The 27,626-nt window shown below is 36.4% G+C and overlaps 1 protein-coding gene across 2 annotated transcripts in view; it reads left to right on the top strand.

The window, feature by feature from the left end:
* FBXL17 (F-box and leucine rich repeat protein 17) overlaps nucleotides 1-27,626 on the top strand; it is a 137,500-nt gene that overhangs the window by 5,903 nt on the left and 103,971 nt on the right. For both annotated transcript variants that reach the window (XM_014054758.2, XM_087715784.1), the window contains exons 3-4: nucleotides 356-613; nucleotides 6,912-7,043. In XM_014054758.2, the coding sequence (XP_013910233.2) occupies nucleotides 356-613; nucleotides 6,912-7,043 (390 nt within the window). The remainder of the gene's footprint in view (nucleotides 1-355; nucleotides 614-6,911; nucleotides 7,044-27,626) is intronic.

Below are 27,626 nucleotides of genomic sequence, written 5' to 3'. Positions count from 1 at the left end.
GTGTGTGTGTGAATTGTTGTGAACCAATTTCGTTGTATTTAAGTACAATGACAATAAAGATTATACTTATACTTACGCTAGATATAGGTTATAGATATTTGGAAATGTTCTAGGTAGAATGTTACATAATAGCGATTTTAATTTTCCATGTCACAAAGAGAACTAATATAGGATCTTGCTCTAAAAGGTTTAAATACAGATTATTTAAAAATTTTACAGTAAAGTAACAACTATCTACACTAAGCAGTCAGTTCTAAAGTCAGAAATCATATATGTGTTGACATCATGTGGTTTTGTTTATATAATTTTTGATAAAGAAAAGTGTAATGTTATATATTGGCTATTATTTTGACAGATCACTGATGAATTACTGGAAAGCATTGCATCACGAAGCCAGAATATAACTGAAATCAACATTTCTGATTGTCGTAATGTGACAGATACTGGTGTATGTATGCTAGCATCTAAGTGTCATGGACTTCTAAAATACACTGCATATAGGTGTAAACAGCTGTCTGATGCATCTCTGTCTGCTGTTGCCTCACAATGTCCTCAGCTTCAGAAAGTTCATGTTGGCAACCAAGATCGTCTTACTGATGAAGGACTTAAGCAGGTAAATTTCTTCATACTAGTTAAGTTCTGTTGTATGTCTCTTTAAATAATTCTGAATATATTGTATTTAGAATTCAGCCATTCGTTGTTTTATATGGGACAAACCAAGTTCTATTAAACTCAGTATATAATTAATGTAATTAATTCCAAATATGCAAAATATAATAGTTATAAGTACTTTCATACTACTATTTTTTTAATATGTCATTTTGGAAACTTTTGAAATAAATTGTCATTTCTTGCAGGTTCTCACAGTATTCCGAACGTTACTGCCCCCTGCATCATGATTATTACATAATTTTTAAGATACATAGTATGATTTATATCAAGGATGCCCTGTCCTTTATGTTCTTAGAATTTTGTACTTGTGCCAGAAGGCATTCTGAAAGTAAATTTACTATACTAGATAAGGCAGAGTGTGAGATATTGCTATCTGTGGACAATTGTTTAAGTTTGTAGATATACTATAACATTCTATACTAATCTTATTTCTTTAATATGAAAGTCTGTCATTCTTCCTAGTTACACTATAAATTGGAATAGGTAAACAATACTAGTAGTAGTAGTCTTCAGAGTTGTGTTCATCTCAATTTAAAAGTTTATGGAAAACTTTTTCAATTGCTAAGTTCAAATGTATTTCCAGTCACAACATAAATGACCCAAATTATTATTATTATTATTTATTTGTCTTGTATGCCGCCCACTCCCGGAGGACTCCGGGCGGCTTACAAAAGACAAGGGAAAGGGGGGAACAAGACAAAGACAACATATTAAAAACAAAACCAACATTCACAATTTCTATGGAGGTAGATGCTTCTCAGCTCCCCCCAGCCTGCTGGAACAGCCAGGACTTGGTGGCTTTGCGGAAGGCCGGGAGGGTAGTAAGGATCCAGATCTCAACAGGGAGCTCGTTCCAGAGGGCTGGAGCTGCAACAGAGAAGGCTCTCCCCCGGGGAGTCGCCAGCCGACATTGGCTGGCAGATGGAATCCGGAGGAGACCCAACCTGTGCGATCTAATTGGTCTGAGAGAGGTAATCGGCAGGAGGCGGTCTCTCAGGTACCCAGGTCCGATGCCATGTAGGGCTTTATAGGTAGCGACCAGCACATTGAAGCGGATTCGGAGACTAATAGGTAGCCAGTGCAGCTCGCGGAGGATAGGTGTAATGTGGGTGTACCTTGGTGCACCCACGATCGCTCGCGCGGCTGCATTCTGGACTAATTGGAGTCTTCGAACACTCTTCAAGGGCAGCCCCATGTAGAGTGCATTACAATAATCCAGTCTTGAGGTCACAAGGGCGTGAGTGACTGTCTGAAGGGCCTCCCGATCCAGGTAGGGTCGCAATTGGTGCACCAGGCGAACCTGGGCAAAGGTCCCCCTGGTCACAGCCGACAGATGGTGTTCTAGAGTCAGCTGTGGGTCCAGGAGGACTCCCAAATTGCGAACCCTCTCTGAGGGGCGTATAATTTCACCCCCCAGCCTGAGAGATGGAACAGTTGGACAATCTTTGGGAGGGAACATCAGAAGCCACTCGGTCTTGTCTGGATTGAGTGCCAACTTGTTTGCTCCCATCTAGACTCTAACAGCCTCCAGGCACTGGCACATCACTTCTACTGCTTCGCTGAGTTGGCACGGGGCAGACAGATACAGCTGCGTATCGTCTGCATATTGGTGATACTTAATCCCATGCCGGCGTATGATCTCACCCAGCGGCTTCATGTAGATGTTAAATAGGAGGGGGGACAGGACCGAACCCTGCGGCACCCCATACTTGAGGGGCCTTGGGGTCGATCTCTGCCCTCCGACCAACACCGACTGCGACCTGTCCGAGAGGTAGGAGGAGAACCACCGCAAAACGGTGCCTCCCACCCCCACCTCTCGCAACCGTCGCAGAAGGATACCATGGTCGATGGTATCGAAGGCCGCTGAGAAGTCAAGAAGCACAAGGATAGAGGGGTGACCCCTATCCCTGGTTCGCCAGAGATCATCGATCAGTGCGACCAAAGCAGTTTCCGTGCTGTAACCAGGCCTGAAACCCGACTGAAAAGAGTCTAGACATATGGTCTTGAATTATTCTGGAAGTAACTAAGATGTTTTCAAGATAAATTTAAATGGGGATTAATTTATATTTTGCATAATATTTCAATTTTTATAACTTTCTACTGTTTTAAAACAAATATATAAGCTAATTAGAGGGTTTTTTGGCAGAATAATTCTTCAAGATTTTATTTACATAAATTATAATTAACTATTGAGAAAGTTAGAAATTATTTTAATTAAAATTAATTAAAATAAATGCCCAGAACCTGATAGAGATTCTGCATAGTGGAGTGGAAGGATAAAATCCTAGGGCTTGGAATTATACTTACATTAATGCAGCCTAAAAGTTGCATTTATTCTTTTTGCTGCCATTTCACATCTTAATTCCTCCAATTACTAATCAGTTGTAATTCCAAGATATTCATAAATATGCCAGATATTTTTCATGATATATCTGTGCCTTTGATTTTAGCAATAGCATTAACAATAAGATTTATATACTGCCCAATAGTGCTTTACAGCAATATCTGGATGGTTTCAGCGTATTACCCCCAACAATTTGGGTCCTCATTTTTCCCACCTCGGAAGGATGGAGGTCTGAGTAAACCTTCAGCCTGTTAGGATTGAACTCTAGGCTGTGGGCAGAATTAGCTTGCAATATTGCATTCGAATCACTGTGCCACCATTTTCATTCTTAAGAGCATAGTTTTGCATTTGTATCTGTTACATTCAAATAAATATAGGAGGTATGAGTGGTGCAAAGAGCCATGGAAAGATACATGCTTGGCATCACAAGACAAGATAGAAAAACCTGCACATAGATTAGAGAACAAAGAAAAGTGTCCAATATCATTAAGAGAATAAAAGAATTGAAATGGAAATGGGCTGGTCACATAGCAAGAACTGATGGCAGGTAGAGTAAGGTAGCTATAGAATGGATTCCACTTGATAAAAAGTATCAACAAAAGAGACCTAAAACAAGGTGGATCGATGACATCAAAAAGAATTGCAGGTCCAATTGGCAAAAGAAAGCTCAAGACCATATTTGCTGGAAACATGCGGAAGAAGCCTTTACTGTTCAGTGGGTAGACAAGGGCTAGAATGATGAGGATAATGATAAGGATCTATTAAATAGCAGTTTCATCCCAGTTTAAAAATATTATCATGGTTATATTGTGGGAGGAGGAAGCTGTGTTGGATATGTTTAATGCCTTGAGTTATTTGTAAAAATAATAAAGACAAAGTACAAATAAGTAATCAAATAGGATAAGATTAGTGATAATACTTGGTCTTGTCAATTCAATATTGATTTCTGGTATTTATAAATCAATCAATCTGCAATAGAATATTTCAAGGATTTATTTAACTCACATTGGTTGAGCAGTAATTCTGCCCAAACATGCTTTTGAAGATAATGACAACATTTGTCCAGTTCTAGTTGTATGGCACTTTAAAACTTCACTGGTGTCCATGGTTTCTGAAAAATAAGAGATTTGAGCAGATCATCATTGTTTTCCTTCCCATTATCCAAGAGGCTTTGAATTTGGAAATTTAATCTCATTCACATAAAATGAGTGTTCTCTTACCAAGTTTCTTTCAAACTCAGTCTTCAAACTGCTATTTCATTCTGCTCTTAATAACATCCCTGTTTTTTGGGAGAAGGCAGTAACAAGATACAAATTGAATAGTTTTATCTTTGCTTTGTGATTTGGTACCATTTTACCAGTGTAAAAAGGGAATTATTTTGAGTGAACTGAATAAAATGACTCTTAATATGAAAACAAAATTTACATTTCAAATTTTCATTTTCCTAAAAGCACTCAAAGTAATGCATCAAATTATAATAGAAGTACATTTTTAAAAGTTGTCTGAGTATACGTACAGCTTTTTCTGAATAGAAAATGCATTTGAGCTCTGCAGTGTTCATTGAATTTAGGTTTGCAGTAAGGTACATGTTATACTTTTTATATGCCTTCCATATTCCCAACTTTCATTTCACTGCTTGGTTGGCTTAATGCTGTTATTTAACTCACTGATGACACATATCTCTACCTTAGGAAAGGTAACTTACATTCAGTTCTGGATGCATCTATAAATTGGCTTTTGAAATTTAACCTACTAAATTCTAAAACATTGAAATTGTACTGATTGAGAAGCTTACTGCTATGGACAATAATATATAGTTAGTTTTGAATGGAGTTGTATTTTATCTGAAGAAAAGATACATAGTATTTATTTCTATCAGGGTGTTATTTTTGCCAGGTCCTGTTGTAAAAAAGCATCATTATTCACTTAGTAAGAAGCATTACTATTTACTGAATTTACTACCATGTTTCCCTGAAAATACGACCTGTCCTGAAACTAAGGCCTTGGCACATTTTTTGTCTGGGCAAAATATAAGCCCTCCCCTGCAAATAAGCCCCCTGGACAACCCCCTCCCCTCTGGCCAGGCAGAGCGCCGCTCACCAACCTAGCAGTATCCCGAAGGTGCCAAACTGTGGGAACCAGGAGGGCGGTTAAAGGTGATTGTGTTTCTTGGTGCCTTCAGGATACCGCTAGGTTGGTGAATGGCGCTGTGCCCATCTGGAGAGGGGGATTGCTGGATGGCTGCTCTCTTGTGAGCGGACTTCCAAATAGCCAGGCACAGCCTATGGGGCGAATGGCTGTGCAACTCAACACAGCAGCCATGAAGCGACCACGCTCACTAGCAGCCACTTGGCAGCCAGGCACAGCACCATTCACTGACCTAGGGGTATCGCCAAGCCGTGTGAGCGCCTGTTCACCGTCTCCAGGCTCACACAGCTTGGTGCCTTAGAAATGCCAGTGAATAGCACTCTACATGGCTGGAGAGGGGAATTGCACAAGCGGCTGTTCCACTCCCACGCCTCCCAGCCTCATGATGCCCTGGCCCAGTTCTCCCTGCAGAGCCAGGGCACCTCCGCTGCCGCCACCTCCCGCCGCCACCATCCCAGCATGGCTTTTTCAGCAGCTTCCAAACAGTGTTCCGGCAGTGGCCGCTCTGGGCGTACATTCTATGATTGTGGGCCGGCTCGCCGGCACAGCGTACTCCCAGAGCGTACAACCATAAAGCGTACGCCCAGAGCAGCCACTGCCGGAAGACTCAGTTTGGAAGTTGCCGGAAAAACCATGCTGGGATGGCAGTGGTGGCAGCGGAGGTGCCCTGGCTCTGCAGCAAGAGCTGGGCCAGGGCATTGTGAGGCTGGGAGGTGCGCGAGCAGAAGTGGAACAGCCGCTCGCGCAACCCCCCTGTCCAGCCGGGCACAGTGCCATCCACTGGCATTTCGAAGGCACCAAGTCGCGGTAGCCAGGTGGCGGCAAACAAGTGGTCACGCGGCTTGGTGATACCCCTAGGTCAGTGAATGGCACTGTGCCCGACTGGATAGGGGTTTTGCCAGGTGGCTGCTTGTGAGCGTGGTCGCTTCATGGCTGCTGTGTTACGCTGCTGCGACATCACAACACAGCTCTTCACCCCTGAGGCTGTCCCTGGCTCTTTGGGAGTCCGCTCGCAAGAGAGCAGCTGCCCGGCAACCCCAAAACAATAAGGTCTCTCCTGATAATAAGGCCAAGCCATATTTTGTGGGTCAAAAGAAAATAAGACCCTGTCTTATTTTTGGGGAAACAGTATTTACTGAAAGATTAGTGCAAAAACTTTAGCACTGTAAATTCTTAATGGAAGCTGAAACATCTGTATGCAATATTAGTATTATATTTATAGTTGTATATACTGTATACTGTATTGTGCTGATTACCAGTAAGTTGGTAGAACTGATGGCTTTATCAAATGGCTTTAAATGTTGTATGAAAAAATTGTTATTAGGAATTAAGATTTGCCTCAGACAACATTCTTCGGAGTAACCTCAAAGACAATTTCTACAGATCATATTAAATGTATAGTTAATCTAACAAGCCTGTCTCTTTTATGATTATAGAAAATTAGAAGTACATAACTACTGTGAACTGCTGAAGCACTGCAGTGAATACTGCAGTAGAAGATAATGTTTTGAGACCAATGTGCTGCTAAAACATTGTTAAAATCTCATTATCTAACCACTTAATGTGCATATGCATATAGGCAAAAACATGCAAGTTGCTAACTGCCTGTTCTATTTTCAATGGAATTCTTTTTCTTGCTGGATGTTTTCCTATCCTTGTAAATTGTTTTGGTAGCTCTATGGTAATAAGTAGAGTACAAATGGTTTCAAGTATGTTGTTAATGCAGATATTTTAACTTCATTTATAGTTGGGCTCAGAATGCAGAGAATTGAAAGACATTCACTTTGGGCAGTGTTACAAGATTTCAGATGAAGGAATGGTCATTATAGCTAAAGGATGCCAGAAGTTACGGAGAATATACATGCAGGAAAACAAATTAGTAAGTATTTTCTGCTAAAACTTTAAATTGAAATTGTCCATAAATTATTTCAATGCTCTCGCCCCAACCAGTACAAGGATTTATAAGTTACATTAGATTGATTCTCAATAAGTTTTTGGATAGAAGATTCTGAAAACATCAATGGATTGTGTCAGCAGTAATTTCTTGCAGGAAACTATTCCGCCAGTAAAGAAATTTGTAAAATATCTCCCTTTTGAAAAATAGTCCAATAGTTTGCTGTATTCTCTGATTTTCCACCCCACATTTCCATATTATAGTAAACTTGTAAACGTGTTCAGTTATTTAGAACTTTTTTAAGGATAGCAAGATGTTGTATTGGTCATTATATTTAGAATTTTAAGTAGAGACATTCATGAATGTTGAATATTAAATTCTAGGTACAAGTAGGTTAAATATTGCTGCTGTATCAGCTTTTGAACTTCCAAAATATTTTGTAGCTCTTTTTTTAGATGTTCTTTCTAGATGCGTGTTATATTCCTATTAGTTCTCAAATTAAAACTAATTTATTACAACTTTATAAAAAGAGATCACACTGACATATCTTGTAAATCCTACTACATTTTGAGAATCAGTTGTCCTTTTGATCTATCCAGATGGTTCCTTTTATTGCAATTTGATCCTTCTTAAATCCCTTGCTATAGTGAAACCTTAGTTTATGGGCTGTTATTCAATGGAATATGGATGCAAGGGACAACATATTAAATAGATTGGCCTTCCCTCAAACCGGTGGTGACGCGGAGCTGCTTGGCCCAAGGAATGGTAGTTGGCTCGCTTCTTCTCTTCAGCGAGGCGGGAAAGACATGTGGGGGCTGCTGAATGGCCACTGCTCTGCTTGACCGGGAACGGCCCATTGGGTGAGGAGGGGTAGAGATCCCTTCCATTTGGATTAACGGTTCCTCGCGGCAACGGCTGAGAGGTGAAAGGGAAGCATAAAGGAAATGACCCTGCAAGGCTGCTTCCTTGAACAACTGTGCTTGTTCTCAGCCCTCTTTGCAATCCCGCTTCCTTAGTGTTGGGGCAAAAGCAGGTTCCAGGGAGACTCCCAACCCAGTGCTCCTGCATACCAAAGTTTCTTTTCTGTCCCACACTTCTTCCACTAACCAAGATTCTGACAATGCCAATAGCTTTTTCCAGAGAGAAAATGGAGATCTAGCATCATGAGAAAAGCCTTCATGCATAGGAGATTGGTCCTCCCCTACAAAAAATCTGCCCAGATCTGTCATGCAGCAAAGAGATACAGTAGCTGGGCGCAATAGCAGCAGTAGCAATAAGCACTGCATGACAGATCTGGGGGGTTTGCAGCGCCCGCTTCACCAGCCCCTTCTTGGGTAGTTCCGGGTGGCAGAGAGCACAGTAACAGCGTTTTCAGGTGGCAGCACGGTGATTTGGGCTGCCTGGAACTGTCTGAGAACGGACAGGTGAAGCATGCGCTGTGTGAGAGGTGTAAGGCAAGGTGGCTTGTTGCTTGGCCTCCCCCTTCTCAAGACAACCCAGTCAGAGGGTACTCAGCTTCTGCTCCTGGCCCAGGAGATGGATCTGGCCAGGAGGAATGCAAGCCCCATTTTTGCAATTGGGGAGGAAAAAGAGTGTTTCAGGCAGTGGCCGGTTCCAGGCTGCAGGGTTCGCCCACCGCCTGAACTTTTCTTTTTCTTCTTTGATTGCAAAAATGGACCTTGCATTTCTCCTGGCCATATCCATCTCCCGGGCTAGGATCAGAAGCTGACCACCCTCCAACTGGGTTGTCTGAAAAAGTGGGAGTCCGAGCAGTGAGCCACCTTGTCCTACGCCTCACTTCCTGCATAGTGCCCGCTTCACCTGCTCCTTCTCCAGATGACCCAGGCGGCTACATTCGGAGTATAAGACGTACCCAGGTTTTTCCCCTCTCTTTGGGGGGAAAAAGATGTGTCTTATACTCTGAAAAATACGGTACAGGTTTAGGAGTAACATTTCAAAGTGTCTGTAAGGCAGGGACGTGCAGTCAGGGGAGGCAGAGCCTCACCACTGTCATCATGAAAAGAAAAAAAATGTAAAAGGAAAAAGGCAAGAGCTGAGGTCAGGCTGAGCTAGTGGTTGCTAGAGTCACCGTGGATGACTCTGCTTAACTGTTTAAAAAAGCCTCTTAAAAAGCGCCCTCTACAGGAGGAGGCAGGAGAACGACGTGCCTCATCTAGTCAGACTTTAAGCATTTTATGATCACTCGAGCAGTTAAGCAAAGGTTAAAAGCCTAAAAATTCCTGACGTAGGTGAGGCACGTCATTCTCCTGCCTCCTCCTGTAGAGGGTGCTTTTTTAGAGGCTTTTTTAAACAGTTAAGCAGGGTCATCCATGGTGACTCTGGCAACAACTAGCTCAGCCTGACCTCAGCTCTTGCCTTTTTCCTTTTACATTTTTTTCTTTTCATGATGATAGGCAAGAGTGAGTTGAAATCCTCTCTGAAACAGCTGGAAAAGGTCCGTGTGGGTCGGAGGGAGGGGGAGGAACTCAAACTTCATCGTCAAGTGTAGATCCCTCCCCAAGTGTAATTTGATTGCAGGCAGAGCCACGTTGCCTTTTCAAACACACACACACACACACACACACACACACAGAGCTATATAAGCCCAGCTTCACTGATTACAAGTTTGAAAAGGCAATGTGGCTCCGCCTGCAATCAAAGGCTCGGATTGGCTCCAATCCAACTTCTGTGTTTGTGTTTGTTTAAGAGACAGTGAGTGAGAGAGAGGGAAGGGGGTAGGAGAGATAGTCCAATCCAACTTCTCTGTGTGCATGTGTCCGTTTGAGAGAGGGGGGAGGGAGGGAGAGAGAGAGGAAGGAGGGAGAGGGAGAAGAAAAACAATGAAGGAAACTTTTTTGCAAAGGAGAAAAACAAATGCTGTCGCTTTAAATCAGAACTGAGCATGCGTGGCTGTGGAATTCTGGGAGTTGAAGTCCACAAGACTAAAATAATTTGAAACCCACCACTGTGTCAGTGCCTCACCAGCCATAAACCTCAACGCACATCACTGCTGTAAGGAGATGGTCAATGACTAAGGTTAAGAACTGCCTTTGGAGATTTCTGAGATAATGTTAAAGCTGCCATTTTAAAATATAGTAATTTTTCACATCCATAAAGAGACCAAATGTCTTTTAAGTATCTATAGTGTTCCCACTTTAACTAAAGTGCCACAAGATGCATAAAATCACATCTTTTGAAATTTTTAGGCCCATGTCTTTGTGTTTCTTAGGAACTAACACCTACATGTATCTCTAGCTTCTCACATAACTAATCAAAATTGAAATAAATCAATATCAAGCCATAACAAAGAAGGTACGCTTTATTGAAAAATAAGCCTAGAAATCTTCATCTCAAGTTATCTCCAGCGAAGGGAAGACCAGGTGCTTGAGCCATGAGGCTTATTCTCATGACAATATACCTTGGATTACTACATCTGAAGTAAAGCATTGCATACATTTAGCTATGTTATCTTTTCTGCTTCTGATTCAAGGAACTCATTTCTGGTTCTGTGTTTCCTACTATGTTAACAAGTAATTGTAATGCTGTCCTAAGTTTGATTATTGCTTTACACATAAGATATGACTCAATGTTTTTTAATCACCTTGTGAGACTGAAATGCTTTCTGGAGTTTATCATTTTTCACATTGGAGTAGTTGCTGTTGCATGCTGCTTTCATATGACATTTACTTGTTCATTTTCATGCTATGCTTGAAGCTTTGAAAAGCATGGGCAATTAAAATACAATGCTTAGTGAACACATTTCATGAAGACACTTGGAGGTTTCAGCTGAATATTGTCAAGGTATCGCAGTCTGAAAGCATGTCTGGTTGCACGGAAAGTATCCTGCATTGGCAATGATATATCCAGTTGTTTTGAGCCTTAAAAAAAATCTACTTCTGCAACATCTTCCAGCTGAGTCACTGCAATTTAGCTTTGCAGGAGTGCTGAGTAGTCTCAGTTAATTATATTTATATTTTTTTATATTTTTTATATTTTTTATATTTATATGATTATCTAAGTGTAGAAAGTTTCAGAGGAGTTGGATTTTCATTCATTTCCCCCAAGAGTAGCAATAAAAATAATTATACTAATATGCAAATATTAAAAGTTTATTTAAATGCTGCATATGGCTGCCCAACTCACTGTAATGGGAAAAACTATTGTTTATATGATATTGATTCTTGCATGATATTGATCTTTTTAGATATAGACATGTCCCATTATCTATATTTTCCATTGTTTCACTACTAAGTGCTTTCTGCACTTTATTTTTTTATTATTGATTCCTTTATATTGATAGTACTAAAAGGTCTACCCCCTCAATATCTCCATTGTCAATTCTAAGGTTAATTGATTGACCTTAGTTATTAATTGTTAATTGATTTTATTTCCACATTGCTTCTAGATCCTTATCAGCACGGTTCTTGATTTTAAAGCAATTCCTGATATTCTCCTTGTAAATATGGTTATTCGCTCAAGGTTATATTGCAAAATTTGATTTTCTTTGTATTTCCACTTTAGCTTAGCTTTGAATTCACACACGTGAATTTTGCAATCTGTTCTAGAACTCCCTGGCCATGTTATTGAACTCTTCCACTTCCTTCTGCTAATATAATCAGTTTTGATTTCTGAAATAAATAGTTCAGGTTGGGCTGTTGGCTTGAGCTCTGAGGTTGGTAATAGGCATCCCACTAAACAACAGCAACAACAACAAATCACAACCCATCATCTCACAAGAAATTGGACCACTTCTAAGTAACAGCAACCATCCATTCAAGCAGACCAAAACCAGACCATGACTCAGCAGTATCTGAACAAGCAACACTAATTTACCGTATTTTCACCCATATAACCCGCCCACGCATATAACCCGCGACGAGTAAGAGAGAAGGGAAACAGCTGAGATGGGGGGGGAAGAAACGGAGAAACAAGCCTGCGCAAGCTGGGGAAGAGGAAAGGAACGGAGGAGAAGGAAACAGCTGAGATCGGGGTGGGGGAAGAAACGGAGAAACAAGCCTGCGCAAGCTGGGGAAGAGGAAAGGAACGGAGGAGAAGGAAACAGCTGAGATCGGGGTGGGGGAAGAAACGGAGAAACAAGCCTGCGCAAGCTGGGGAAGAGGAAAGGAACGGAGGAGAAGGAAACAGCTGAGATCGGGGTGGGGGAAGAAACGGAGAAACAAGCCTGCGCAAGCTGGGGAAGAGGAAAGGAACGGAGGAGAAGGAAACAGCTGAGATCGGGGTGGGGGAAGAAACGGAGAAACAAGCCTGCGCAAGCTGGGGAAGAGGAAAGGAACGGAGGAGAAGGAAACAGCTGAGATCGGGGTGGGGGAAGAAACGGAGAAAGAAGCCTGTGTACCGGTAAGCCTCCGATCGTGTAAAATATCTTCCGTATACCCCGCCCACGCATATAACCCGCAGGGGGGGCGCTGTGCATGTAAAAACCGCATATAACCCGCGGGTTATATGGGTGAAAATACGGTACATCACACAGATGGTACTTAAAACCAAAGACCATGCCTTGGTAACAACAGCCAGCCAATCAAACAATCTGAAGTCAGACCATGACTCAAAAGTAGCCAGACAAACAACATCCACCTTAATTTGCATAATTTACATTTAAAGACAAGTGCTCTGACAGACGCATTGATGATGTCTCTAATGGTAACAAAATGTTTGCAACCAAATTGCCAAGCTCAGAACTCAGACCAACAGCCCAATTTTATTTCTCTCTGTTCTGTCTGATACAGCCCATTGTTTTGGTTATTTGTAGAATGTATTAGAAATGAAGAAATCATTGACTGGCAGAACCTGATAAGTTATTTTCCCCTTCATTTATGTTTCCTAGACCATGCTACATTTTCTTCATTATTTCCAGCCCTGGCGTTACAAGGTCCCATCATAAACATATTTTGCTCAGGCAAAATATAATTTCAGATTGAACCGTCCAATAAAACATGCCAACTTCCTCTTCTACAGGAGTGGTTGGAGCATAAAGTGGACAATCGTAATGGTAAATGATTGTCTCTGAAGTCTAATTGATATTAGACTTCACATTGTATCCAAATACTATTTTTGCTGTATCTTTCCATTTATGAAAGCAGCACCATTCCTTCTTTATTTTTCATGTGTGGAATATTAAATAGTAAGATCTTAAGCGTCCAATTTTAGTTTGTTTCAATTTGCTGATGCTTTAGATGATGGTGTGTAAACAATTTATTTCAACTTTTACTATGTGGAGTTTTCCAAGGTACATTTTATTTCCCTTAAGCTCCATATTCCCACAGTAATTTTGGTATGACCCCTTTGGTTTTTTTTTCATGTATGGTAACATCAACCAGGAAATGTCTCAAAGGCTTTAACTGAGCCACATTTTTTTTGCAAATGCGAGATTTAGCATTGTCTTCTCCCGCTCTATATGAAGTGATGCCTATTGACACTCTTGTGATCCTATGCCTCCAGCATTTCCCTGTGTGGCTACTGACTTACAAAGGTACTTACTTGTTTTAGTTGGGATGACATTCAAATGGTAAGAGTGTAAAAATGAGTTTTTAACTTATTTTTTACACACACACACACACACACACACACACACAAACACACACACTGAGATAGCTTAGTAGGAAGGGAGATCTGTTGTTGGATCAAAATAAAGCTATTGCCTAGGTTTCCTATTAAGTCAACTACCTGTTTGACCATTTTTTATTGCAAGTGGATTGTGTTTTTACATGTGGGAATATATAAACAAGCCATTTGCACTGTACATTGTAATATATTATTGTGCATGTAATTTGTAAAACAATCTTCATCTATTGCAGAATGTTTCATATTGGTATTCTGTTAAACCCTGCAGTAACTAATATTCTTGATAGCTATTTTTAGAGTGATTTTGCTTGAATGCATTATTTTCTCTGTTAAAATTCTTTTCATTCTTTAAGTGAATTACCAGTAAATTTCTCAGATGACTGTGAAAACACACACAAAGTTCTTAAAATGCTCTGGGTAAGGTATTATCTGCAATAAGTAGGAAAAAATAATTGCAGTTGACCTTTAGGTGGCAGTATGTCTTTAGAGATGCTTATATATGCCTTTATGTCCTTGGTGAATAATGGAAATGCCAGAAATGGTAGATTTTGATTAGATTGTGTTACTATGTGGACATAATTTACAGAGTACAGAATATATTTTTATTTTGCCTTATATGCTAGTTCAATAGTCTTAGTTATAACAATAAAACTATATGGCTGAAAAATTATGTCTTTTTAATACATAACTGGTATTGAACTGACACTATTTGATTGCATATCAGTTTAACTTTTGGAGTAAAAAACCTTCAATAATTAGATACTATTTTATTTATGTCGGACATTTAAAATGGAACTTTTATTGAAAGAACTTAAAGTGGGTAGTTTCAGGTTTCCAATTATAACCAGTTGGAATTGGAATTAACAACTATAGTGTGCATTTATAGTTAACTTTTCTTTCTGTGAATTGATTTGCCTCCTGCTATGTTACTACTCTAGAATAGCAGTTATATTATTACTTTATTTCAGATATTTAAGATTAAATTCAGCTGTGTGTGTGTGTGTGTATAATTAATAGAATATATTATATATTATATATGAATATAATAATATATATTATATACATGAATATACAAACATAGAAGTTATACTTTAGCAAGTTTAGTAAAAAAAATACTTCTGAAAAGATGAAGTGTTCCAGATGTAAGAGAACCAGGTATCAGTTCTTTTATGATCAGTATCATAAACATTTGACTTTTCAGTTCCCCATACCGGCTAAAATTGTGTCAATTCCATTTTGTCTATGTTTGCTGTTCATTTTCCGGCAAAACATTCTTTAGGCTTGGGGAAAAGTTTTTCACTAATCTCTAGGTGTTCCATATCCAGAGTGCAATAAAATAATTTTTCTCCATAGTATCGACGGGAGAGTCTAGGATGGGTTATTCTAGCCTGCTAAATCGTTGACTGAATTGAAAGTCTGAAGACACATCCAGAGTGCATTAGTACATACGCTTTCAGTGTACATAAAGAAAAAATAAAATAGAATACATTCATCAAGTATCATAAGATACAACACGTACTGATAATCATAGGTTCCTAATAAGCAATTCAAATTATACTAGGAAACAAATAAAACAATATAATTTTTAAAGATACAAGCAACATGGTTATAGTCATAAGTGGGAAGAAATAGGTACTAGGAAGAGAAGAATAATAGTAATACAATCTTAGTAGGTAATATGATAGTGTTGTGAGAATTAGTTGTTTAGCAAAGTGATGGCATTCAGGAAGAAATGGTTCTTGTGTCTAGTAGTTCTGGTGTGCAGTGCCCTATAGCGTTGTTTTGAGGGTAGAAGTTGAAGTAATTTGTGTCCAGGATGTGAGAGGTCTGTAGTTATTTTCACAGCCATCTTTTTGACTTGTGCAATATACAGGTCTTCGATGCAAGGCAGGTTGGTAGCAATTGTTTTTTCTGCAGTTCTTATTATCCATTGAAGTCTGTCTGTCTTGTTTGGTTGCAGAGCCAAACCAGACAGTTCTAGATGTGCAGATGACAGACTCAATACTTCCTGTGTAGAACAGAATCAGCAGCTCTTTGGGCAATTTGAACTTTCTGACTTGGCGCAGAAAGAACATTCTTTGTTGTGCTTTTTTTAATAACATTTTTGATGTTAGGTGTCCATTTTAAGTCTTGAAATATGTTAGAACCTAGAAACTAGAAAGTCTGTATTGTTGATACTGTGTTGTCTAGTATTGTAAGAGGTGATTGTATAGGAGAGTTTCTCCTAAAGGTCTACCACCGTTTCTACAGTTTTGAGTGTATTTAGTTCCAGATTGTTCTAGATCACATATTTGATGTTTAAAAGATTAACAATTCATTTTGAATAGGTGATTCAAATTTGAAATGGGTTGTTCTGTCTTATAGAAAGATATTTTGATAACAAATTTGATTTTATTGGAAGAGTTGCAGCTTAAAACACATTTTGAGCTCAAAACGCTTCTAGTGAGATTGGAACATTTATTATAAGTCAAAATTTTATGAATTAATAAATTACAGTATGTAAAAATGATTGGGCTAGAAAAGAATCACTGATTCAAATTCATTCTTAACTACTGAAATAGATTGGTTTCTAAGATCCAAGTTAATTTTGAGAAATTTATAGTAATATCTGGTTACTATATGGTCACTTTCTGGTTTAACATGCCATCTCTCTGAGGAAAATGTAAGAAGGGCATATATTTGAGTTATTGACATACATGTAATCTTATTACTGATAAAACACTCTAAATTAGATTATCGTTGCTAAAATTTACTTATTCATATGGACATTTTAAAGTAGGAAACATAGGAGCACAAGTTAGTAGGAAACATAGGAGCACAAGTGAGTTTTGGAGTAATATAAAATACTTAGGTGAAGTATTTTAGAAAAGCTTAATATTTTGGTATCCAGCTCTTGTATAATTCAATTTTTGTATAATTCAACATTGTATTCCAAGTACAACAACTACTGTGCTTTATCACAGCTGTCATTTTTTTAAATGTGGATTTTTGAAGTTTTTATGTTTGAGTTCTGGCAATGGCTTTTATGTTTGTTAACTGTATTTACTTCTGTGACACGCTTCTCACATTTTATGCATATATATGTTGTTCTGTCAAAATTCACTATTTCTTCTCTTGTAATGCACACTTAATGGCTTGTTTATATCTTGTGTTCATTGTGAATCTTGTATACTTTGTATTTCCTCTATGTTTTAAGTTATACAAATCACATATACTGTGTGATATGTTGATGTGTTTAGAAATGCATAGCATATTAGTTATTTATCACTTTTCAGCCTGATTGTTGAGAAACAGCTGGGGATTTGGCTAAGTCTTTGTATGTAGCTTAATGTGTAGATATTAAGACTAAATGAAAAAAGGTACTTTTACTTCATCTGTTTTTTTAAATTTCATATTTCATTGAAATGATTTCATATACTATACTTTCTACATATAACAGTAGCAAGGGTTTGCCTTGCAAAGGTTTTGCAGTTGTAAATTTCAAAGCAATTTTAGTATGTGTTTAGATAAAGAATTCAAACATTTTTCTGAAAGTGTTGGCATATTTTATATTCTCATGATAAACATTTTCAAGTGTATACTATTTTATGCAAGTAAATTAAATGCATATTTGAATTAGTTTTTTATCAGCTTTAACTATTTTCCTCTTGTAATGCTTCATGGTGATATTTTGATGAAAATAACTCTATGCACCCAAATAAAGGACAATTGAATATAGATCTAATTATCACATATATTAAGTTAGGATTTTTTTTAAAGGTTGCATCTTAAATGAGCTGTGTTTACCTGGTTCAATCATAAACTATACTGTTATGTGTGAATTCACAAAACATATTTCTCCAAAAGAATGCAAAATCGTGTAATAAGGTTGACGAGACCATTAGCCAATGCATATAAAAGCTATTATTGGTGCCTTATATTATGGCTTAATTACTGGCATGTTTAATCAGGAATAATTATATGTACAATGGCACTTTTTTCTATGTTTCTAACATTAAGATCGTTTTACCAAACTTCAACATGAAGCAATCCTATTTGAAATAATATCTGTATTTTTACATTTTCTTCATGAAGTTAGAATAAACCATTATATAATTTAAAAAGTGGTATATAAAAAGTAGTATATAATACTTTTAAAACTTATTCCATCTCTGAAAATTACAGCAGCTTCAGAGAGGATTAGAATCTCTGTGGTTATTAAATGAAATGTGAAATGCTTTTCTCAATGTAATTTAATTTTTTTCTTGTAGTCAAAGTGCAAAGGTTATCTTTTTCTTTAATTGCTTTTAATGCAATATTTGCAGTAGTGAAAAGTGAACCTTTGTTATTTATTGATAGAAAATCAGAGTCTAAAGAATATAAGTGCTTTTAAAATTTGATTTGATCTGCCTGAATTTTGTTACATCTAATTTTAATTCTCTAAACTGTTATCAGCAATTAATATTTTGCTTTTTGGTATGTTTATCTGAAAGCAAAGTGATGAATTGAAATACAAATATGAGCATCAAAACTGGAGGTTTAAACAGTTTTATTCATTCAAATATATTTTATTTACTCGTAATTAAAAAGTAAATGTCTTAAATCTGGATTTTTATTTAATGATGTTCTTAAAACAGTCTATTCAGTCAAGATTGCCAGCTGGTTTCCAGTGCCCTGTTTGAAATCTTTTTAAAAAGCTCCGTACAGGATATTCACTATCTGAAAGATTTAAACAGTCTTTCCATAACAGCATTTGTAGACTGTGTTTCATAGTAACTACCATAACATTCACAGTGTTTAAGAGGACAGAGAAGCTGACATGAAAAGATAGTAATTCATGAAGACTTGGCTTCACAGTGTGTATATAATCCTTCATGCTCTCAATGGTACCATAACCCCTGTGCCCACCAGAACAAAAGAAACTGAATTGGAAATTGTGGGAGCTGGGGAATGTTCCATTGCCAGTGCAACGCATGGCCCATAGGCCTTGTCAGGACTTAGTTTGAGGTCCTTTATTCTTTCTGACAGATGTGAGGTAAGTTCTATGAGGTGGAAGTCATTACTCGAGTGAGGGCAATGTCAGATCAAAAGTAACCAGTGATCAAACAAGGTAAAGGGTCTGTGGAAAATAGGCTTGCTTTCTGGCTTTGACACCTGCCTGATCAGGGGTGAAAATGTGTCTTGTGTGTCAGGTGAAGTAGATTTTCTTTGATGTACAGTGAATGGGAAAAGATGGAAAGTGAATTGGAGACAGGAAGATTCTGATTTCCTTTTTCTTCTGCAGCTATTAAGTCTGCTTTTGTTACATGATTCTGATATTGGCTGTGCTTTTGTTGTAAGGTTTGTGAATAACCCCTTAATAAATTGTGAGATGTTCATGCTTGGGCAGCATACCTAAAGTGCCTTGGAAATGCTAACTAAATACTCTTCTTATTGCTGATGAAAATAAGGTATATAACCTTTTAAGAAAATAATAATTGATATCTTTGTGCTATGGGGAAGGAACAGTGTTGTGGCATTAACTTGTAAAAATACATTTTGGGGGAAATCTTTGGCTAGCTAGATAAGTTTATGTCAGAGGTTATGCTTTACATCTAAGCAATCATGCAAAACATTATACTGTAAAATACATGAAAGTCACCAAAGGCAGATAATTTAATGAATTAAAAATCCTATCATCTTATGGAAATATTTTCTTTTTTAAAAATTTTTTATTTACAAACATACAAAATACACACACACACAAAAAAACCTTAGACGTACACTACATTTACACAATATAGTACAAAGAGGAACTTCCTGTTCTTACTAATAGCAATTTCAAATCAATACAATTTTCCTTATGTTATTTCCCCTTCTAATATATTTCATTTGCGTTTCACCATTTTAACCCTCCTGTTTTACTCATCTATCTGCCATATTGGATGATTACCTCTAATAAATTTAAACTCGTATGAATGTATGTATATATGTATGTATGCATGCATTCATGCATGCATGTGTGTATGTATGTATGTTAATTCTCCTAGAAACTTTTTCTGTTGAAAATTTTAATGGAAAAATCCAATAAATTAACTTTTCTATCTGATCCTTTCCCTACTATTCTCCAGAAACTAGGAATTAGAAAACCATATAAGCGTGTGTCACTCATGCAAGGAAAATTAAATAAAGGATTCATTCATATATGATTCTTATTCCTAATTTACAGGAGTTATTTTCTTTACATTGAGTTGCTACCCCTTATTCTGCTCCCATTCAGATTGTAAGTGAATGGTTTTCTAGCCCTCCATTGGCTAGTAGGTGTTAAGGGAAAGGAAAATCCGTTTTCACTTCCTCCTATTAAAGGCCAAGTACCTTGGTCTAACCCCTCATTTTGGGCTAATAAGCCAAATATCTCATCTGTTGATGTCATTAGTGCATTTTGTTGCATAAGCTTATTCTGTTGGAAATAAACATTTAGGTGTTTGAAGATATTGTAGGTATCATCTTTAATTGGGCTTAGGAGAAAGCCTTCAGTGCAATGTTGTTCACCTTGTTATTACCAGTTAAAGTCCTTGTATTCCTGCTTTGCCATCGCTTTAGTTTCTGGGTTTCCTTTATCAGCATTTCCAAATTTAAGGTATTCTAATTATCTAATCAGGAGTTTATTAAGACATGAAGTACTGTTGGCAGGGTATTCCTATTCAGAAATAGTTGTAACCAGTGAACCAGATGGTAAAAGAACTTCAGGTAATAAAGCAAAATCAAAGAATACTAGCATGTTATGAGCTAGTGTTGTAAAAGTACGGACATTATCATTGAAAAGAATCTATATTTTAAATATATTTTACACTTTTTTCCTGTGTTCTGTTTATACAGGCATAACACAGGAATAAAAATGGTGATCCACTAATATTGCCAACCTTTCCTTATTGCTGTAGGATCTTGCTGCTTTATTTTAAGTGCCATCTTGACAAGAAGGATCTGTTTTTGTGAGTAGATATCTTTACCACTCACCTGCCTGTAGCTTTTCCTTGACACTATCCCTGGAGGGAAAAACTTGGAAGATTTCTAAACACTCAATTGTGTACAAACCCAAGGAAGTTGCTATAAATCACTATAAGATAACATAATAAAAATGACATAATATAGAAATGTGATGCTTTTAATTGGCTTTTAATTGTAAGCAGAGTATAAATGCAATCACTATTTTACATAATTATGGTAGTTTCCAAGCAACTAAGAATGAAAAGCTATGAGATACAGAGGTAGAGGCTAATAAATATTCATGGGTATCAGAGATGCTTAAGGAGAAAATAATGCAGATGTTCTTTGTTCAATTTAGCCCTCTTTAAGAATCCCACAAAATTAAGTTTTGAAAGTAACAAATGCAACAAAAATGCTGCACTCCCTTTTCTCTAATCTTCCAGTATTGTCAGAGAAGATTTAAGGCGGGGGGGGGGGCGTATTCTAGTTCTGTAGAACACTGCAAGCATTCACCCAGATGTTCTTGCACTATCCTTATGGATCTTTCCTGTCAGCATAAGGAGGTGAGCTGAGAGAAAGGACCCCATGGTCTTCACAATCAAAATGTTTCTGTCTACAAGAGAATAAAAAACAATAATTGCTTGCTTATTTTTCTTAGGGAACTAGGTTAATAATTAGGTTAGGGAGGAGTTCTTGCATCTGGAGTGCTTATGTTATCTAGTGTTGTAGAAACACTGGAGACCTTGAAGAGACCATCAGTATTACTGTGTAATATAAGCATGATAGACTATTTCTATCCAAAGTAAAGGGAAACAATAGAAAATGTTTTTTTAATATATGAATACAACAACGTATGATGAACTGATAGTCATCATTAGTTAATTGTCCTAAAAAGAGAATGCTACTGTGAAAAAGAGCAATCTAGAATTATTTTTCAGTTTGGATCTTTGCTTCAGAAGGCATCAAATCAACAATGTTTCCAAATAATTTGCCTTATGTAATTTTTGTGACATGTTTTTCCTTAGAAATAATATTTACAATATGAGGTACCTTATTTATTTAGTGCTTGTAATAGCTTTATTACATTTATAGTTAGGGAAAATTAACTTGGATCTATTACACTCAAATTAGCACTGTGACTATGTTCAATTTAATATTGTAGCATAATGGGGACTGAAGGAATTGCAGTATTACAGTATTTGTCTCATTTCTTGTTATGCACTGTTGTTCATAGTAAAATATGTAGATACGAGTGTAGATATGTAGATACCTAATTTCTATTGTAGAGGAAAAGTTAACTCTTTTAAAAAAGTAAGTAATTAAGAATTATGTAGTAGTTAAAACTCACTTTTACAACAATAATGCTTAGCATATAGTTTTGTTGGACAGTTATTGAAGTACATAGCAAAACTGCTAGAACAGATAAAGTCTGTAGCCCATGATGAAAGAAACACATCTTACACAAAATAGTGAAATAAAATTATGAAAATGTTCAGTTTGATAAAGTACTATGTATTCATCTTATTTTAGAAGGTTTTGTTATTTAACTATAAAACTTGGGATTGGTTTCAAGAATGTGTATGTGTTTCAGAAGTGATTGTTGATGCTTTTCTGGTAAAACTACAGCTTTTTTTCACTACCCAGATATGATGATGATGATGATGATGATGATGATGATGATGATGATGATGATGATCTGTTATTTCATGAGATTTAGTATCTTAGTGACTTCATATTCATCTATGGAACTTAAACATGAAAAAGCTTAAAAAAGGAAAACATTGGTAAATATGAAATTAGTTTAGATAACAAGGATAACCAAAGTTTCTTATATATCAGATAGAATTTTACAAAAATACTTGTGTTAAACTCATATGCTGTTGACAAACATATTACCTATATACTATGCCAAGTGACTAAGAAAATTCCATATTAAGCATATATTGCCTTCTAAAAATTTTTAATATATGTTTGTGTATGTATATATCCTTTTATCATTAGATATACTATAAATTCTGCCTCTCTTGTGTTAGAAGAGCAGAATAGAATATATTTAAAAGAAAATAAATCCTAAAGACCTTAAATATTAAACATTCTTAGTTAAATTATAGTTTAATATGAAATTGTTGTGTATATGCTTTTTTGGTACAGTTCTTGTCATTATTTCTATCTATATATACAGTGATATTTTAAAGCAAGTGAGTGCCATAAAAATATTCTTTTTTTATTTTAGATTTCACGTTTGGCTTTATTAATGAAAAACAGTATTTTTCACTATGTTCAGTGAAATAGGCTTGCCCTAACAATATTTTATCTTCATTTTCATATTCAGTTCTATAAAACCTAGAAATGATTATATTCCAGAAATCAAAAACCATTATTTGTTGTATTTTTCTTACAGTTAAAGTTTGTTTTTATACTTGATATATACAATACTCTCAATTATTATTAGTAAATGATGTGTTTAGCATATACGTTTTTCAACTTTTTAAGTACAGATAAGAGTAGCACAGGCAGTTGCTTCACTTTAGCACTTTTCAGAGTATTTTATCTAAGTTTTAAACTGAAAGTCTTCAGTATTATTTCATTTTAAGGAGTTTTTGATAGATTTAGTTTTAACTGAAAGGGGTGAAGCTCCTTGACTCTTCTCTGTTGCCATAATTGTACTGGTGCACAGTAGAAAACTCCTGCTGAATTTATTTTATCTTGCAGAATCAAAGTAGCTGCAATATGGAGAAGTAATGTCAGAGCACACAACGGAAAGAGGAGAATATCAGTTTAAAGTTCACTCATAGCTACTCACTGGTGAAGAGAGGAGACAGATTCAGTAAAAAGGAGATATGTCAGTAAATTGATTGTGATGTGTTTGTGTAAGACAGCAGTTAGGGCAAAGTTGATGTCCTGAAGACTGTAAATCATCTTCAGCATTCTATTATTTTGCCCTTAAAATGCAGTTTTCTATTCCCAAGAGAATGCAAGATGGGCATTTAATATATTAAAAAAATTATACTGAAGAAAGATGCTGCTTCTATTTTAGTTTTACTTTTTCATTAAAAACATAGTTTCTCATATGGTGTTGATACTTTTAGATACAAGAGTTCCTATAATGTGAAATAATTTGTCTTGTTTTAATAAATAAATAAATAATATTTAATTCCAATAAATAAGCGTAACTTAAGTTTTATAACAAAAAATAGAAACCATATAGAAAATATTGTTAAATAGATCCACAAATGGTCAAATGGTTAAAATGTTATTGAACTGTTTAATTTCAGAATTATTTTATTGTTTTTAGTACACTGACATTATTTATTTTCTATTGCCATGACTGATTTTTGTTTCTTATAGAAACAGTATTATACAAGAGAAAGTACTTTGTTAGAATAAATTACAGAGTTATGTCTGGCGTTCCAAATTTCAAGTATATTTATGTGCATTCAGTTGTAATTATATTAATGGTTCAGAATAATAGTCTCAGCTTCATATTTGAATAGGTGATAACTTTCAATTATGTTTAAAGTTGATTTTTCTGCCTTAATATGTTTCCCAGGAAATTGAACACATTAAGAAATGTGCTCATTTTTCTATTGTGTTAACAGAATCGGAGGATTGTAGGAAGTGTTGGTTAGCGCTATGCCAAGTTATTTTTACAGAAAACAAACTTAGTGTTCTTATTGTTAATATTATTGATAGATAATATTTTAATATTTTGTTACATAGTTAAAAAAAATCAACAATGTCGTAGGATTTGGGCCAATGACCTTGGAGGTGTATATGGCATACAATATAGTTTTTGTGTGTGTTTATTCAAAGTAAAATGTTTGTTTTATTTTTTATTTTTCTAATCCTGGCAATATGTCAGCATTTTATTTCAAAAATTATAAATGGACAGACATCTCAATGGAACATCAAACATTTAACATATATGCTACATAACATCAAACATTTGCTAAATGAAATAGGTTTTATTTCATATGTTAATAGGAGTAGCATAGGTTGTTTTACAAAATAAAATAAAAATGAACAAGTATGAAATATATTTATTTCAGATGCTAAGAAATTCAGTTCTGGTGAAGATACTGTTTATGATATATATAATGTTTAAAAATGAATATTGACTTTTTAGACTATTTCCTTAGGATATTGAAATAAAAGGAAAACATTGTACAACTCAAAGAAATAGCATGGTAATTCATTTAAGGAAGATACAATCTATCATAATTTTTCTCCTGATTAATTTACATGTTCCATATCAGATATAGCATAGCGATAATAAAACTTTCTTATTAGGCTGATTGTCATTCTAATTCTCTGCACATTTTCATTCTATTGACTTATTTTTGTTTAAATATAAAGCAATTGGTATCTAATGAAGCTTGTTGCCTTCACATATTTTCAATAGGCAGTCTATTTGATCATAGCAATTTTTCAGTACTATTATAATTTTAAAATTCACAATAATTAATGAATGTCACTATTTTTCTGTAATGAAAACAAAAAACAGATAGCACACTTTCTTCAAATTCATATTTTTTTAAGTAGCATCAAAATAATTGCCTGATGAATTTATATTTTATTACCAGAAAGCCACTTAGACTGTTGGGATCTTGGAGTTCAAATTCAGAGAGCCTAGCATTTAAACATTAGTTACATATATCCTCCATATAGGGGATTGCTAATAGCTATTTAAGAACTTTGATATATAGTGATGATGATGACGACGATGACAATAATAATAATGATGATAATGATAATTAATTTCTGGCTATACAGTTCTGTTTATTTTGTGACTCTGGCTTGACATTGTATCAGAATTCAAAATTTGCGCAATCTCTTAAATTTTGTGTCCTTTACAGAAATGTCTCTCTGGCTACTAAATCACATTCAACTATTTTAAAAAAATCTTGAGACATTTCAAAATTAAGTGAGCAAATACCTAAACCACATTTCATTCTACATATAGTTCTGCATATTGCAAAACTCAGACAATTTTTACATGTAGTTGCATCTTATTCTATTTCAATGCAGTACATTCTGGGGCAAATTCTTGACTTTCTTATGTGCTTGAGGAAAGCATATTGGCATTTCTTCCAACAATAATTTATAGTTTTTACCAGATAGAACTCTTTATAGCAATATATGACTACATTTGTTATAAAATAAGACAAATTTCTAATTCTATCACTGTGCATAAAGTAAATTGTATGGGCTCAGAGCTTGCATTTTTATATGAGGTTTCTCAATCTATTGAACATAGCAGATTTTCCTGGATACGAAGATGTCAGTAGCTATCCTGCTTTATGTTTTCCATTCTCTAGTAAATGATAGTGTGGTAGATACAAATTACACACACATTCTGGGCAAGTTGGTAAAATAGGTTGTTTCTGTATGCATGCAGTTGGACAGCAGTTCAATTTATTTCTTATTTTTTTAAATAGTTTTTAATTAACGTTTTTCTGTTCAATAAAATTTCATCACAAGAAAACTTGCCTTCAAAATATTATGCTATGTTATATATGTCATCATAATGGATAGTCCTGTGCTTGTATGTGCATGTGTGCACATATTTGTACTTATGCCAGTGTATAGGAACAGGCAACAGGTTGGATTGGATGTATGTGAATATTTTAATACCTACAGAAAGATTAAATACTAAGAAGTGGAATTCTTTAAGTCGTCTTCCTGTTGTTGTCAGCAATCTATCCTAGGATTTGTAGCCTGTGATCTCCATCTGTGAAGGAAAGGCTTTCTGTTGGGGCTTAGAAACTACAGTGACACAAAAGGAAGGGAGAATTCAACCATTTAGTGCATTTATTTTTGTTCAAATGTATATTATTCATACTACAGTAATCATTTCTAAAGTAAATGCCGTCTAAACAATATGCTAGTTTATTTACTCTTGAATAGTTTAGATTTTAAATTTTAAATTTATGGGTAATTGTAAATATCAGGCTTATTATTGTTTAATTATATTTTATTCTAATTGGTAGGTATCTTAATGCTGTAAGTGGTTTTGAATGGTTCATAGAAAATAAGATTTTTAATAGATGAAATAATCAGAAAATTGCTAAAAGTAGATATGGACACTTTCAAATACTAATGAACAGTTTATACATTTAAAAAATACTATTACTAGTTATAATAATGTAAATAATGCAACTTTGCATAATATATTGAGTGTTACATCAAAACTACTATAAAATATTGTTAAAAATCAATTATAGGTTTTCAGAAATTTCCCAGTAGGGAAATTAAAGCTAAGAAAAACAATATTTGTCTATATCTAGGTTTTTGTAATTAACTACCAGTTCTACTACCAGTTTTACCGTGTTTCCCTGAAAATATGACCTGTCTCGAAACGAACGCCTTGCCACATTTTTCATGTGGGCAAAAATATAAGCCCACCCCTGAAAATAAACCCCCTGGACAACCCCCCCTCTGGCCAGGCAGAGCACCACTCACTGACCTAGTGGTATCCCGAAGGCGCCAAGCCACAGGAGCCGGGAGGGGGGGGGGAGGCGCTCACGTTGCTTGCTGCCTTCGGGATACTGCTAGGTTGGGGAGTGGCGTTCAGCCTGGCCGGAGGGGGGAGTTGCCGGGCGGCTGCTCCCTTGCAAACTGGATCCCGAAAAGCTGGGCACAGCGGCAGGAGCGAAGCAGTTATGAGGTAACCACACTCACGAGCAGTCTTCCAGCATCGGCCGCTCTAGGAGGCTCTCTATGGTGGGCTGGCTGCCGGACACAGTGTCTTCCGGATAGAGAGTCTTCCAGAAGCCGGGCCACCATAGAGAGCACTTCCAGAGCGGCCAGTGTTGGAAGATTTGACCCCAGATTTTGGAGTTTGGAAGTTATGCTCGGAGTGTGGCGGCGGTGGATGGTGACGGCCAGCGGCAGCAGCTAGCAGTGGTGCACTGGGAGAGCTGTGCAAGGGCTTGGTGAGGCTGGGGGCGGAACAGGCGCTCACGCAACCCCCCTCTCCATCCGGGTAGAGCTCCAAGCACTGACCTAGGGGGTATCCTGAATGTGCCAAGCCGTGGGAGC

The sequence above is a fragment of the Thamnophis sirtalis genome, unplaced genomic scaffold (genome assembly GCF_051295495.1).
Source record: "Thamnophis sirtalis isolate CommonGarterSnake01/CBP01778 unplaced genomic scaffold, rThaSir2_p1.2 scaffold_5, whole genome shotgun sequence".
Lineage (NCBI taxonomy): Eukaryota > Metazoa > Chordata > Lepidosauria > Squamata > Natricidae > Thamnophis > Thamnophis sirtalis.
Note: the sequence above shows the minus strand (reverse complement) of the source record. Positions and strands in the feature narration are given on the sequence as shown.